Source organism: Elaeis guineensis, chromosome 4 (assembly GCF_000442705.2).
Source record: "Elaeis guineensis isolate ETL-2024a chromosome 4, EG11, whole genome shotgun sequence".
NCBI classification, from domain to species: Eukaryota; Viridiplantae; Streptophyta; class Magnoliopsida; order Arecales; family Arecaceae; genus Elaeis; species Elaeis guineensis.
This window is the reverse complement of record NC_025996.2, coordinates 27614048-27629786: the sequence shown is the minus strand read 5'-3', so window position 1 is coordinate 27629786 and position 15739 is coordinate 27614048. Positions and strand designations below refer to the sequence as shown.

General features: G+C 37.0%; 1 protein-coding gene across 6 annotated transcripts; it reads left to right on the top strand.

Moving 5' to 3' along the window:
- The first annotated feature begins 3008 nt into the window (after window positions 1–3008).
- LOC105043208 (D-ribulose kinase) lies at window positions 3009–12192 on the top strand. 6 transcript variants are annotated; one of them, XM_010920668.4, is made up of 9 exons: window positions 3009–3174; window positions 3880–4097; window positions 6996–7135; window positions 7251–7503; window positions 7831–7963; window positions 9753–9841; window positions 9940–10217; window positions 11572–11641; window positions 11789–12192. In XM_010920668.4, the coding sequence occupies exons 1-9, from the start codon at window positions 3024–3026 to the stop codon at window positions 11900–11902; spliced, it is 1446 nt and encodes a 481-aa protein (XP_010918970.3). In that variant the 5' UTR covers window positions 3009–3023; the 3' UTR covers window positions 11903–12192. The 6 variants fall into 6 exon arrangements, with proteins under 6 accessions (XP_010918970.3, XP_010918969.3, XP_073112051.1 ...); XM_010920667.4 differs by having other exon boundaries at window positions 11725–12192; XM_073255950.1 differs by having other exon boundaries at window positions 11513–11641; window positions 11789–12023.
- The last annotated feature ends 3547 nt before the right edge of the window (window positions 12193–15739 follow it).

Sequence of the window (15739 nt, the reverse complement as noted above, 5' to 3'; positions counted from 1 at the left end):
GACTCATAGCATGAAATGATATTCAAAATTTCTATGGTCATATTTCTATCAAGAACTACTTTATAATCCCGTCATGGTTCAGTAAATCATTTTTTTCCTCCAAATATGCACCCCAAACAAAAGTTTACTTCAATAGAAGCCCTAAATTCTTATCTAGAAATAATATTAAATGGATCTGCATTTGCTAATATGAAATACAAAAGTAATAAGTTATTAATGATTGGCGCATTATAATTAAGCAAAGGTTTTTCTACTCCCCTTTCATCACAGAAGTGGTAGAGAATCTTTCAATGCAAGCATCAAGCCTCAGTCATCGTGCCAAGGCAATAATGGGAATCCAACCTTAACCTCCTCTCCCTATCCATCAAGAGATGCTATTTTCCAAAATGGCAATAACCCTTGATTGTTTGACCTTGATTAAACTTTGTCCATCAAACATTTAACGTAATTTAGGAACGAGCTAATTAATCAAATCCTGAGCCTTCTGTATGCGCTCGACTCGTGTTAGATTGCACATGCTCGCAGTTGATCTATAAGAACTGGAAAAAGTCAGCTTGTGTGCAAAGTTGAATCCAAATGCAATGTTGATAGACCCAAAAAGTCCAACCAATCTCGAGATTCATGTGGTACGTTCCTAGATATGTCGGTAATCTGACTCTTGAATGCCTGCATACAAGGATACATGGAGACACTAATATATCCAGGCTATTGCATTGGATTTCGAATACCCTTTGACTGTATCCAAGAAAGATCAACCGTGATTGGCTTTCTAGTTTAAAGACCGTCCCGGATACAATGTTTTCCTTCCTTCTCATACAATATGGAGTAGAGTCTGAGTGAATTCAGACAAAAAAAAAAAAGTGATGTCTTAGCTCTAAATAATCACGAGCATGAAGACTTTGAATAAGAAGGAAATAAACAAGCTCTCGATTGAAAATTGAAACCATGAATGTGAATTCTTGAAGTGCATGTGAAGTACTGAAGTAGGCCTAAGAGTGAGGCCTTTGGATCCGAAAGTTGGCCTGAAACCTTGAAGCTCAAATATGACCGGGACTACTGGAGTTGGTAATGAGATGGTTAAATGGGCCTATTTGAGACCGCGTCTGTTAACCTAGCTCTGGGTTGAATTCAGGTCTCACGTCTCCTAGATTCTTATTCGGCCTGGGATGTATTATTATGCACTGGCGAAATTTTTTGTGCATTGCGGATGGTATAGAAGATCCGATGTAGAATACATTATCTTATCCGATTGGTCTATATAGTCATCACTTTTTAACACATATTTAATGCTTGCATGTCGATTTTTTCGTTTAAAAATTTTGTATGATGAAAATATTTCTGTCATTTGAAAAAATTATGATATTCTATGCCCATATTATAACATCCTGTTATTATGTATACAGGATGTCATAATTTTTTCTAAAGAATATGGACATTTTCATCATTTAAAATTTTCAAATGAAAAAATCGATCTGTAGGTATTAAATGCGTATTGAGAAGTGGTTGGACAAAAATACCCCTTTCATATTATGATGTCTTAGATCATATTATGACATTCTGAGCTATATTACGCTTCAGGATATCATAATTTTTTTCAAAAAGTAGGGATATTTTCGTCATACAAAATTTTTAAACAAAAAAATCGATCTACAGGCATTAAATATGCGTTGAAAAATGATGACTATGTGGACTAATCGGATAAGGTGGTGTACTTCACGAATTTTCTATACCGCCCATGGTAAACAAAGAATTTCTCCTATGCACACTGATAGTATGAGAACTAAATAGGCCGAGGGCCACTTTTTACGGCCCACGATTCCCTGGATTTGCACTCTTTTGTTTTATCATTTAGTAAATATAACTTTTAAGTCTAGTGATCTGAACCCTATTGTTTCTTTTTGTGGAATTAAAAACCGAATTGAGACATTTATTTGTTTTAAGTCGCAGTTGCGAACAACATGCATGTGGATGACTGCATAACGTAAAGTTTCACGGTTTTAGGTGGTGTGGTAGGTGCAATACATATGATAGATAACATGAATGGCCATGATCATATGAGAAGAATTGTCGGTAGTTACTTTTGCACAAAAAATTCTACCAAATGCATTATTCAAATATTTAGCCTGTGCACTTTCTTCTCTTTTAAGGAAGAGGGGGGCTAATTAGAGCTGGTGCTCGCCACTTGCAATGCATACAAGAAGGGAAAATGGCTACAATCGCATGAGAAGAAATGCAATAGATCGTGTCGTGATCCCTTATATAAAATTTATTAGTTCTCATTTAGTTGATATACTCTTCTCACTTGTTCCCTTTCAACAGGAATGGAAGGAATTAGTGTTGTTCGATTAACGAAGAAATGTAGAGAACAACTCAAGAAAAAAAAGATGATGATATTTCTATTTGGATAGATTTTTTTTATTATTATTTTTTGATGAAAATAGATCGTTCATATAATTTTTATATGAATATATTTAAAATAATTAAAAAATAAAATATTCTTGAAAGAACGTGGGGCTAATCTCAGAGGCTCAAAAATTAGAAGTGTAGATTTAAAGAGCGTGCATGATAATGAGATTATATAAAACATTGACGACTAGCATCCATTCAGATTGATTTGAGATTGAGGGTCTGACCTAAGTGCTTGGAAGCAGTGAGAAGAAATGACACCACATACCATCTCACATGAATTGCACCATTCCTATCTATCTATATGTATATATATATATATAATTCATAAGACCAGCGAAAGCATATAGGCATCAGCTCTTTCCCTACATCCATTTCCACCCTTGAGAAATGTACTGTGAAATCAAAATATTGTGATGCAAAGTAGCTTCGGTTGTAATGGGAATGATAAAAGAGTAATGTTAATATTCTTGCACCACTATGTTAGCACCCACGATATCGGTGCTAACAAGACGGTGATTTACTTATACATATAGACAATAAAAAAGTTCATCAGATTCTAGATCATAGCCATCCATAGAGTATTGTGGATTATGTATTGTTATAAAGATGGGGGAATGATAAGGGGCTCTCATCTCCTTCCTTATCCGGTGTGCTCCCATCCTGGCGCCATAAGAAAGCTGGTTCCTGTGCCCTCCGACTGGACTTCAGGCATGCTTACTCTCGCGCACCCTTCAACGCCGTGCCCGGGCGCTCATTCCAGACTTGGTAACACCCTCCTCTCTTATGTCCCTCTCTGTGCTTAAGAAAAAGTTTGTTTAGTCGTCGAATTTTATGGATTGGTATTGCCTCTAACTTTAGCAAAGGAGGGGACGGGGAAGAATGCTAATAATGTTAGGGAAAACAACTCGGATTCCAAAGTCACTTGGTTTTTTTGCTATGAAAAAAAATTATGGGATTCACATAACCCGAGTATCAGGAATTAATGGTTTCGAACTTTGCATGAAGTAATAAGGATTTAGAAGCAATGGCAGAAGGATGAGTAAATAAGTAATTTGATTTTTGTCCGGAGTCATGCAAAGAATAAAATGATACGCAAGTGGCAGCATAAAGCATGAATATGCGCTAATAACACAATAAAAGGCCATTTTAATGCTAACTGTATCTTGCACGATGGAACATTTTAATGTGCATGACTCGTGGTGGAAAAAAGAAAGAAAGAAAGAAAAATGGTTTCAAACGTATGCCATTGCTTCATGGTACAGTTTTTTCTGATCGAAATATATTCCTGATAAGGTTATATAAACTGTTGACACCACCAACCATATTGGTTTCTTGTATTATACAATTTGATTATTTTGGAATGTACTTTTTTCTGAATGAATTATTTTGGAGTATACTTTTTTTGATGATATTACTCTGGAATCTACTTTTCTGCAGTATAATCACATGTTCTCTGCTAATTGGTGCCAGGATGCTTCTCATCAAGAAGAAGATGTATTTCTTTAGCAAAATCAAGTGTAAAGATGTCTAGTTTTGAGGGTAGCCAGGATTATGCAGATGGTGATCTTCAAGGAAGCAAGCAACTTTACCTTGGGATAGACTTTGGTACATCTGGTGCTCGATATGTTCTTATAGATAAACAAGGAACCATTCGTTCTGAAATAAAAAGAACCTATCCACAACCACTTGTAAGATTCAGTTTAGCAACTAATATGTAATATCCATTTGGTTTATACCTGTAAGAGAAGCCTCATCATGATAATTTTCATCTTATCATGCATTATTTACATCTTCAATCTTACTTAAGTTTACATTGCAGAAATTTCTTTTTCCCTTTATTCCCACTTTAGATCATATTGGATCCTGATGTGAGTCCTTTCTTGAAATATCATATTTATTTTATTTACAAGTTCTTTTTTTTCACATTTAATGTTGTTCTAAAGATTTTGAAATCTTATTATATCAACTTCATGTATATAGGAGTGTTGCCAGGTCGGGTTGAGTCTGGCTACCTCCCAACTTGGACAAGGACCCTCTCTTTTTTTTTGTGTTTGGCGGGGGGTTGCCAAACACAAATGATTCAAGAATGAGACTTGGTTCTTGTAGGAGAAAATTAGAACACCTGTCAGGCTACAGTGTGGGTCCAGGTACATTGAAACCCTTACCCTGCTTGATGCTCATTATGTATGGTTTGGGTAGGATCAGATCTAGGTCCAGGTCCCAAGGAGGGACCATTGTTTAATGAGCTAGATTTCGTTCATGTCCTCAAAATAATCCATTAATGACCATTTGTGTCCAGGTTGAGTATGCTTTTGGTAGGTGCCAGTCAGGATCTAAAAAGTTTTATGGGTCTTAATTTTGAACCATATCTACTTAACAGTTCTATGGGTCTGGACTGGATCCCTGTTGGATCTAGGGCAAGAGGTCTTAGGGACAGCCCTACATGCATATGGGGTTTCTTAATCTTGTTTATTGGAATTACTGGACCCGTGTTTGTTTTATCATCTTTTTTGTTAGTTCAGTTCTCTACTGAGATGAGGGAAGATTTAAATTGCTGAGGTACACTGCTGTACTCTTTAAGTTGCTTCAGAATTATTGCTTTCCACCTTGGAAAATGACTAAATAAATGAACCTATTATCATAGTTAACATTTCATGGTTTGTCCTCTTTCCAATTTTTTAAAGCTATAATACTGAATTCCAACACCTAAGGTATCAAGACACTGCTCTCACCATCTCAAAATTTTAAGGAAAAATATTAGGAGATATTTGGATCCTTGAAGTTCAATTAGAATTTTTATTTTGAAATTATGTGTTTAACATGGAAGAATTTCATCCAAGTGGTATAGCCAAAAGGCATTGTGGCCTAATTGAGACGGTTGTGGCATCCCTGTAAAAGAATTCAATGTAAAGATGAAGTGAAAGTCGAACTTTACCAGATGCGAAGTGGAGCAAGATGGAGGATTGCATTAGAGAAGTAGCTAAATGAAGTTTTGGGACACGGATGATACAAAGTAAGTGATTATCATCTTATAGACTCTTTGTGGTAGGATTTTCATGTTCAAGAGGGTTTTCAAAGAATCTGAAGACTCATGAATGGCACTGCATAACATCTGAGAAGATATAGTAAATAAGATCATGTTTCAAAACAAGCCCAAGCATCAAGGGATCGATGGATGTCATTAATTGGCACAAAGATGTGCCTTATTGTGCTTTTGAACTCCAGAGGGGCAATGTGCCTTTGATGTCTCTTGAGCGTCTCTTTGGAGGGATGTTGCCTGCCTGCATGTGTGGTGCTTGGGCTGTGCCATCCTGTGCCTTACATCTTTTCATAGATCTCATAGAGGTATGCTGGAATGCTGTCTTTGGACCTGAAGGAATCTGGTCTAAGGGTGCTGAAAGCACTGACACAGCTGATTCAACAGCCATGCAACATGGACTAACAACTCCCATGTCAGTGTTTGTACCCAGACTGCATTTTGGTCCATTGTATTCTGGTCAGATCCAGTTAACAGCACATTGCATTTTGGTCACACTTGAAGAAAGTATGCGGATAAAATAGAGGATTGTACTTTGGCTGGTCATGTTACCCTGAATGCTTTAAGTGTTGTCTGCATTTGCAATTTACAATATGCAACTATCCTTCACAAGTTCCATTGTGAGATGACATAATTCTTCAGATATACCTAAAACAAGTAGAATTTGTGAGCTTTCTATCTCCTGCTCTTAGTCATATCACCATCTCAGTAGTTCAGGTTCCCTGATTTATGCTATCGCCATTGTGAATGCTATGGCTCCAAATGCTTCTCTTTCTTAGATCATTGTGTAAGCAGCATCTCTTAGTTCTAGAACTGAGCCAAGTGTAATTCCCCCCTGAAGCTGTTGTGATTGTAGAAAGCCTCTCATATAAGCTATGTATTATATCTTAGATGGTTGCTATTGTTAGCAGAATCTATTTCCATTTAATTGTCGTGTGGTTTGATCAGCCACAACGAACGTCCATAAATGACAGCCCTTGTGTAAACTTCTAATGCCTTTATTAAATTTTCTTCCTTGACAAAAAGGTGGTGGTAGTTTGTTATTACCAATTACCAGAAGATATCTGTCAGAGCATCAAATTCCAATAGTAGTTCTTGAATCAGAAATATCTGTAGAATCAAGTGTGGACGTGAAATTCACATCTGAAAGCATATTGTATGCTGATTCATATCTCTCCTTTCTGAAAGAAATACATGAAAGGCTGACAAGAATTCAGATTTGAACTCAGAAAGAAAACTTGAGCTCTAGTTTCTATGCTTCTATTGGTATTGGTTTCTATGTCTAGGTTTGGATCTCGTAATTCTAATAGGATCTAAGACCAAATCTTTGTGGGATTTGCCACACACCAACCTGTTGCATCTCTATTTCATCATATTCTTAACAAAAATGTCTATTTGCTCAGAACGTCTCCAATTAAAAGGCCCTTTTGCTTGATTTCCTTGGTGCGGTTTCTTCTTTCCTGAGAATCACTTTAAGCTTTGTAACTTAGGTTTCTATGCTGTTCATCTCTCAATAATCTCATAACATTGCATTTCTTTTACTAGGCAGGTTGGCAACACCTTAAATTGGGCAAGCTCCTGGAGAGAAACACTATTCTCTCTTCTTGAAGATATCCCTGTCGGTCTTTGTCGGTATATTGCTTCCATATCTATTGATGGGACTTCTGCAACAACCCTTATAATTGACAGGTGGATTTCTCCTTTTGCGCTCTCTCCCAGATTTTGTTACCTGCATTTCTATCAGTCCATGGGTGTTTTGGCAGATGGTACTTACCTGAATATGAATTCAAATTTTTAACGACAGCAACACTGGGGAGCTATTATGCAGACCATTTCTCTATAATGAAAGTCTCCCGGATGCTTTGCCAATTGTTACATCCATTGCCCCAGAAAACCACACTGTGTGCTCTGGGTCATCCACCCTATGTAAATTAGTGTCATGGTGGAATTCAAACAATTCAAACAAAGGCTCTGCTGTACTAATGCACCAATCAGACTGGCTATTGTGGCTTTTACATGGGAAATTTGGCATTTCTGACTACAATAATGCTTTGAAGGTATTATTTTGTGTCTTGATCTGTCACTACCATGTACATGTTTTCTTGACCATATGTAGCAAAGTAATGCCATCTAGTCTTTGTTAAATAGTTTACTTCCAGAGAGTATTGTTGTTCCGATCACATATGTACATACATTAAGCTGAAGTAGTGGCAATTTTCCATGAATAGATAGGCAGCTTAAATAGTTCATCACTGTTCTATTAGATGAAGAGAAACTATCTCAGCTTTTTTTCTTTTCTAATCATTAGTTAAGTAAATTATGAATTCCATATGATTGATGCCAGAATTACAAGCATATATCCCTAACTTCTTATTCTGTTACAGGTCGGATATAATCCAGAGACCGATTCCTATCCAAGTTGGTTGCTTGCTCAGCCATTTTTTTATTTGTTGCCTTCTGTTAAAGCACCGGGAAGTCCTATTGGTTGCATAAAAGAAGATATCAGACTGCGATTTGGTATGTGCAACTTTTACATGAAAATCTGGTTTTAATTCCATTGTTTGAAACTGAATTAGTTAGCATAATTCTCTATTGCATTGGGTTGAGGATGATTTCTCTCTCTTAATCTTGGATTTAGACCTGCATATAGTTCACCATGGTGATTAGAGAAAACTGTTTACTCCATTATAAAATAGATAGCTTTATTTAAGGAGCATTTGATTTTCTTTTTTCATATTACTATTTAAAGTCTTTATTAATCATGCTGCAAAATTTTGTCATGAGCTTACAAAATAGAACATTGATAACATTTTCGTGGATCTAACTACATTTTAAGCATCATTTGTGGTTGTTCATATAAAGTTAATTTACTTCTGTGGTAGTTGTCAAAGGATTCTGTAAACCAAAAATGTGCTGATATTTTAAAGTTGAACACAGATCTGAAACTTGAATCTGCACTGCAAATCATATCCTACTTGTCTTTAAATGCTCATAACCATCTCATACAATTGCAAAATTTTAAATGAAGGACCATTGTCTTGCAGCATCTTATTATACATCATGGTTTCAAGTACCAATCCACAGTGGCCGATATGAGGCATGCCTTAGCAACCTTATATCATACTGTTACAATACAGGGGTTCTATATACTCCCGTAACGACACATGGTATAGATGCTGCATTGACTCTGACAGCATAGCAGCATTACCATGTGTTAGTATGGGGGTGTACCATATGGACCTATAGTGGTAAGGTACTGATACAGACATACAGTATCTAGTATCGAGACTTAAAACATAGTTATACATAGCAATCAACAAGTACTTCAGAAAATACAAGCAAAGGTGCTAATAAATAGGAAATATAAACTTTTAATCGTGATTTTTGGGTAAAGGAAACTTATTGATCCTTTAAATATAATTGGCAATGCAGATGAAACATTTTCACAATGGAACTAGAATAAACCAAGGAGATCTCTTTAGTGCCTTGGTTTATGGTTATTTATTTGTTTAGAGACATGATAAAGATGAGATAATAGTTTTCAAGTTGAATTTGGAAAGATATGAGCAAACACTGAAACAATTGTAGCAACAGGTGAATAATAAAAGAGCATTAACAGAGGGTTGGAATGAGACTAGAACTGGGACTAAGTGCTAAGCATGAACTACAATAATTGGGCTAAATTGTGTAACTAAGTGGAAGAAGCTTCATTAATAGTAATGCACAATTCACAGACAAGATATACCTTGAAGGCTTGAAGTAATTATTTTATGTGGTATGACTGAAGAAAGGGATATAATAAATGGAAAAACCTTCATCCATTCAAATTAGCATGATAAAATGGACAAGCCGCTCATATAATGTTGTTTATACTCGATAAGCTAGTCGAGTGAAGTGAAGATTTAAGATAACTATACATATATCTGTCATGTGAATTAGAGCTCGACTGAAAGGACAGTGCATTTGAGATGAATCTGGAAGGTTTTTTGGAGGCATACTTGTGGCATAGGTAGGAAGGTTGGATGCCCGGAAAAATAAATCAAGCTTATGAGTTGCAAACTTGCAATGGTCAAGAACACGACTAATTTAGGTGATTTATGTTGATTCTGTAATTGCCCAAGAAAGGGAAGATCAGGGATGTGGTCAAAAGCTTTGGAAAGCAGGTTGGATATTCGGGTGTGTTTGATATTTCTATCACTTGTATAAATGTTCTCGAGTATTAAATTCTTTTTTTGTGGCATTGGGTAATCACACAGCATATATGCAGTTTTGTGAGTTACATAAGTTAAAAAACTCTTCATCCCAGGTTTTCCAAAGGGCTGTGTTGTCTGTACTGGAACAACAGATAGCATAGCAGCATTTCTTGCAGCACGTGCTACACAACCAGGGAGGGCTGTGAGTTCCTAAAGCAGCTGCTTTACCCACTTGCTAAAGGAAGTGCTAAGAGTATCTACTGCTGTATATTATTTGGATTTCTTTCTAACTTTTGTCAGGTTACATCCTTGGGTTCAACACTTGCCATTAAACTCCTTAGCACTTCTCGGATTGAGGATGCACGATTTGGTGTGTATAGCCATCGCCTGGATGATAAATGGCTTGTCGGTGGTGCCTCAAATACTGGAGGGGCTGTTCTTAGACAGATCTTCACCAATGGCCAGTTAGAAGTTTTGAGTAGTCAAATTGATCCCTTGGTACCTTCTCCTCTTGACTACTACCCTCTACCAGCAACCGGTGAGAGGTTTCCTGTTGCAGATCCAAATATGATGCCCAGGTCAGAGGGATGTTTCTCTTTTCATTTGTCCTGCCAAAAGAAACAGCAATCATTTACAATGTGATAGTGGACATGCTTCTCTAGTTACCAGTTAATCTGAACTGAGTGTTTCCGCTGACCATCATTTGCTTAGTTTCACCTTCATGTTATCTACTGCTCGAAATAGAAAATAAAAAGCATTGTCAAACCTGTGAGCTTCTGCATACTTGCTTTTTTGGCTAGCTAGCTGATTGTGAACAGATCAACAGATCCACAAGCAACAAACCTAGTTCCAAATTTTGATTTTTGGTTTATAAACCTTCCTTTGTCATTTTCTTCCTATTTAGTTCTGTTTGCCCTTTGATCAAAAATCTTGTCACTTGCAGGATGTGCATTAACATGTTTGAAAATCTGGGGTTCATTTCATATTTTGAGCCTCTTTTTGATGATTAACTATCTGGGTAATGTTGACCCTCCACATTGTTCATGCGGATCTAGTGGGCATCTCATATGGCATATTTCTTGAACGAGAAATGAAATTAGGATGTTAGTTCTGACTTCAGTTATGAAGGCCTTGTGTAAAATTAGGTATTACAACTACATAAAATATCATGAAGTTGTACATGACACCTCTTAGCTTAATAAATGCTTTTCTTCTGTACGTCTAAGCCACTTAATCAGAAATTATAATTCCTATATAAGAAAATTAATGGAACATATAGAGTAATACAAATGTAACAAATGAATAGGGACTGAAGTCTCTTAAGCAACATCATATAGAATTGTAAAAATAATGAGAAGATTGCATGGCCTGCATAAGGATGGTTTGGCGCAAATAAGGAAGTAAATTCAAGGCCTAAAAAGATCTCCATGATTTGAATGTACCACATTCTCTAGCATGTCAGTTATTAGCAAACTGATGGAACCAGTCTATTTTCTTGTTGACATGTTTGTTGGACAATGCTGTTAAAAGTTGTTCCATCCCATGAAAGATGTACCGATGTAGTGTGCCGAAGATACAAAAATATTTTTCTCTGGTTTTACACTCAGCAATAAATGTAAGAACAAAACTATTGGAGTCTATCATACGAAAATTTTCCTTTACCATTAAAAGAACTTAAAAAGAAATAAAATAACAATGATTGTGTTCTCGTATATTTGAATCAAAACTATGCCCTCTTTGTTAATTGTGCCTGTAAGCACGGAGAGCTCTTAAAATTTCTTCACCAAACAGAAATCTGGTTTCAAAATTTGCAAGTTTTAACTTATGAACATATAATTGTTTTAATAATATTTAATAATTTTCATTAAACCAGATCCTATCATTTGGCTGGTTGTGAGTGCTGCGAAATGAATCTTGTCCTGTCTTCTTCAGGTTGCATCCACGCCCAGAGAGTGAAGTTGAATATTTACATGGCATTCTAGAATCCATTGCACGTATTGAGGTATGGGGATTCATTTTCTTCTTATAAGTCTTAATCTTTATAACATCAGTGATACATAGAATGTGCATATGGATGGGACTCAGGCCAAGGGCTACAAATTACTAAAGGAGCTTGGGGCAACTGAAGTAGAAGAAGTGTTTACTGCAGGAGGAGGAGCAAAAAATCAGGTCTGGATTAAAATACGGGAAAGGGTGCTTGGCTTGCCAGTACATCGAGCATCGCAGACGGAGGCTGCATATGGAGCTGCGCTGCTCGCACTGAAGGGTGTGGGACTGCAAAACTAAGTTTGCAAGAATGAAGATGATGAGAGGTTATGTTGGATTGCCTGCTAGCCATTTTTCCACAAACAGAAGAGTCAGAGATCAGAATTGTAATAGAAACCGCTAAATTAATCAAAACATGTATATTTGATCAGTGATTTTGCATCAAAAAAAGTATAACTGAGTAAAGGTATGATAAAGATAATGTGAACCCGCTTGGCAGAACTTCCTACTGCAGGAATTTGCATAAAACTTCCTGCAATGTTATAATGATTTATTGAAAATTTACAATATTTTAGAGTTCTTTGATTTAACTTGGAAAAGGCTGGCTTAACTTGTTAAACTGAGCAGAGCATGAGCTTGATATTTAAGCTTCATATAACTTCAAGCTAAGCTTCAGCATTTCTTAGCTTTCTATATTGATTAGTTGTACTTATTTCTAGCAAATGATAATATCGTCTGGGAGCTGTGTGGTTCAACTGCTAAATGGGTTTTTGGGTTTAAATCGTGATCATTTTGTTTATATTAGCAGTCCTTTTTTTTTTCATAGGAAGATTTACGGGCTGACGGTAACGGAACCAAACAGATTCCGTTCCTTTTCATGAGCTTGGTCGGTTTCTTTCAAGCATCAGAATCTTCCGTATATAATAGTTTATATGGATGCGACGAGTTAAACCAATTGGCGCTGCCATTAACTAGTTTTCTTTTGCAATTGTCCAACATTTTTGAACCGGGTGCATTCGAAGTTAAATAAATGTCAGTGAAATAGCTGAGGCTGAAATCGAAAATATTGAAATATCCATATTCATATTTATTTTGTTGGATGAATACGGATATAGATGTTAATTAGATATAAATTGTATCTATATTTATTTTAAGTAGATATAGATATAAATTAAATATCAGAAGTATAAGTATAGGTGCAGATATAAGTTTGATAATAAAATTTTATGACCATAAAATCTAAAATATTACTAAATAGGTGATAAATTAAATTAATAATATATTTATATGATTAATTATATTTTTAAAAAAAAATTATGAGTACTATATAAAATTAAATAAGCTTACAAGTAGAATAGAATATTCAGATGTGGACAGGATAATTATCTATTCATATCTATAATTATTTTTTTATAATAGATATAGATATATATAGAGATATTAGTCAGGTGCTTAAATATCTATCCATATATAAATAGATTTGAATACAAAAATAAATTCAGATGCATATTATCCGACCCATTTTCATTCTTTAAAAATGGATGATCTCCCTAAACAATCAACTAATTAATCAAAGGTTCCCTCGAAGTAGCTCTTCATCCTTGCCATACTCCAAAATCTATCAACTAATTAGTCAAAGCCTGTTTTATGGATGATCGGGGATGCTTCAAGGTTGCACACGTGACAATGCTTGATATGACCCACACGCACTCGTCTGACCAAGAAACTTGAACCATTGTTCTCATAGAAAACAAAAGGGTGAGACTCGTATATAAATTGCTTTCGAATCTACCCCATTACCAAAGTGCCAGCTTAAGGGTTAAAAATATTCGGAAAAGGCTCAGGGGACGCACAAACAAGAACAACAAAGAAACATGAGGGGAAGGTGGAAATTATTACATGGACCCAGTTCAAATTCTGGTGCAGATATATGGTGGATAACAGGCATTCCTTATTTGATCTTGAATTGTTTTAGTACGAGGAGATAACATGGCGAGTGACTATTGGACTAGTTCATTGGACCTGATCTATCTGATAATCAAACTGAGAAAAAGGGAGTAACATAGGGATTTTTATAAATATTCCTTTATGGTAGAACTGATCTACTTCTGAAACTGTGGATCTGGTCCAACCGGTAATTTTACACCACATAACTTGACCAACCATATCATTGTCTGTTCTGGAAAGTGTCTTTTGAGGAATACGTACAGGTAATTGTAGGTCACAAGATTTTGGCATGTGCGATGGAACAGAGTAACGAGGAGGATGGGTTCATATACATTAAAGAATTTTCTTCTATCGTTATTTCAACTCAAGAAATGGACTCACACTTTTCATCCATACCTACCAATGCTTCTTTCTTAAAGAGTGTTAAAGGCCTGACGTGTTTCTTATCGAACGTTATGTTGATAAGATTGTATAATAAAATTGTGTAGTACGAGGAAATATTTTCTTTAATTCTTTACATGGTATCAGAGCAGGAGGGGGAGAGAGAGAGTAGCTAAGGGAAGTTTTGACTCTAAAACCTTTTTTTTTTTTTTTTGTTCCAACCCGTCCTCCTCTTCGATCCGATTCCTCTCCTCAAATCTGTCCATCACTTCGGCGGGATCTGGTCTCATCTCTCTCCAATCGTCGCCCGTCGCTCACCATCTCCCTTTCCCCAGACCGGAAGGTCGAGCTCGAGTGGACGGAGTCACGGAGGTACCGCGGGGTGCGGTGGAGATCCCCAGAAGCACAGCTGCTCCTCTCCTTCGACATCGCCATCGAAGCCATGAGAGCGTACGACCACGCTGCCTTCTAGATCCGCGCTGCTCCTCTCCTTCGACATCGCCATCGAGCCATGAGGGCATACGACCACGCTGCCTTCCAGATGCGCGGCTGCTCCTCCTCCGGCTGAACTGCTATGATCGCTGCGAGATTCCCAATCCTCCGACCGATGGATGTCTCCGTTCTCTTGTAGCGGCTGACGGCAATCGGCGATGTCAGGGAGTTTGCCCCAGATCGTGGTGCTTTGCTGGTTGGATCACTATTCTAACGTAATATTAGGCTTGTTTTTCTCTTTAATTTTCAGCCTTTTAAATCCAGTTTGCTGCATAATTATGGAAAACTCGAGCTCTTCTACTTCTCATCTGCATCAGAGTCAAGATGCCACTTCACCTTATAATCTGACATCTTCTGATAATCCTGGAATAATTTTTGGTGTCTTGTTTGCTCAAAGGTGAACCAAATTATCCCACTTGGCGGCTGGCTATGATCAATGCATTGCATGCCAATAACAAGTATGCTTTTATCTCTGGAAGTCTTGGACAACCTTCTGATAACAGCTCTGATCTTGAGTCATGGATGAGTGTAATGCCATGGTTATATCTTGGCTTTTTAATTCCTTGGCTCCTGAGCTACATGATAGTGTAGCTTACTTTGAGAATGCAAGAGTAATGTGGCTTGATTTAGAAGAGAGGTTCTCCCAAGGCAATGCTCCGCTATTCATGAACTCAAGAGAGAGATCGTGCTTTGCAGTCAAAAAACAATAAGCATTGCTGCTTACTATACAAAGTTGAAAGGTTTTTGGGAAGAGCTTGCTACATACTCTGTTGTGCCTCAATGCTCATGTGGAGTGGCAAAAGATTTATCATTGAGCGAGACAATGAGAAGGTCCATCGGCTCCTTATGGGACTTGATGATTGTTATGGAGTGGTGCGATCTCAAATTCTCAACACTGAACCCCTCCCTAGCCTTAATAAGGCATATGCATTGGTATCTCGAGAGGAGAATTAAGCAACAAAACTTGGTTGCCAATCGATCCGCTATGACTGACGTAGCTGCCTTTATTGTGAAGAATTCTCGTAGCAATAAGCAAGTTTCTACGAAATCTGGAGGACTACGGCCCAAGTGTGATAATTGTGGTAAGTTGGGTCATCGAAAAGAAATATGTTTTGAACTTATTGGCTATGCTGTACATTGGAGGTCCGGGGGAGATCTTTGAAAGGATGCACGATTTCTGATGCAACGGCTAACAACGCCTCCTCGGGTTCTCTTTCTCCATCCACTGGAACCCATGAATCATCTCTTATCACGGTGGACACAGGAACAACATGATCAGTTCATGTCCCTCCTA

Bases quoted from the DNA above. Each gene is read 5' to 3' on its own strand.
- LOC105043208 (XM_010920667.4), top strand. From the start codon at position 3,024: ATGATAAGGGGCTCTCATCTCCTTCCTTATCCGGTGTGCTCCCATCCT. The intron at 3,175-3,879 runs GTAACACCCTCC...AATTGGTGCCAG, and splicing joins GGGCGCTCATTCCAGACTTG to GATGCTTCTCATCAAGAAGA. The intron at 7,136-7,250 runs GTGGATTTCTCC...TTTTAACGACAG, and splicing joins ACAACCCTTATAATTGACAG to CAACACTGGGGAGCTATTAT.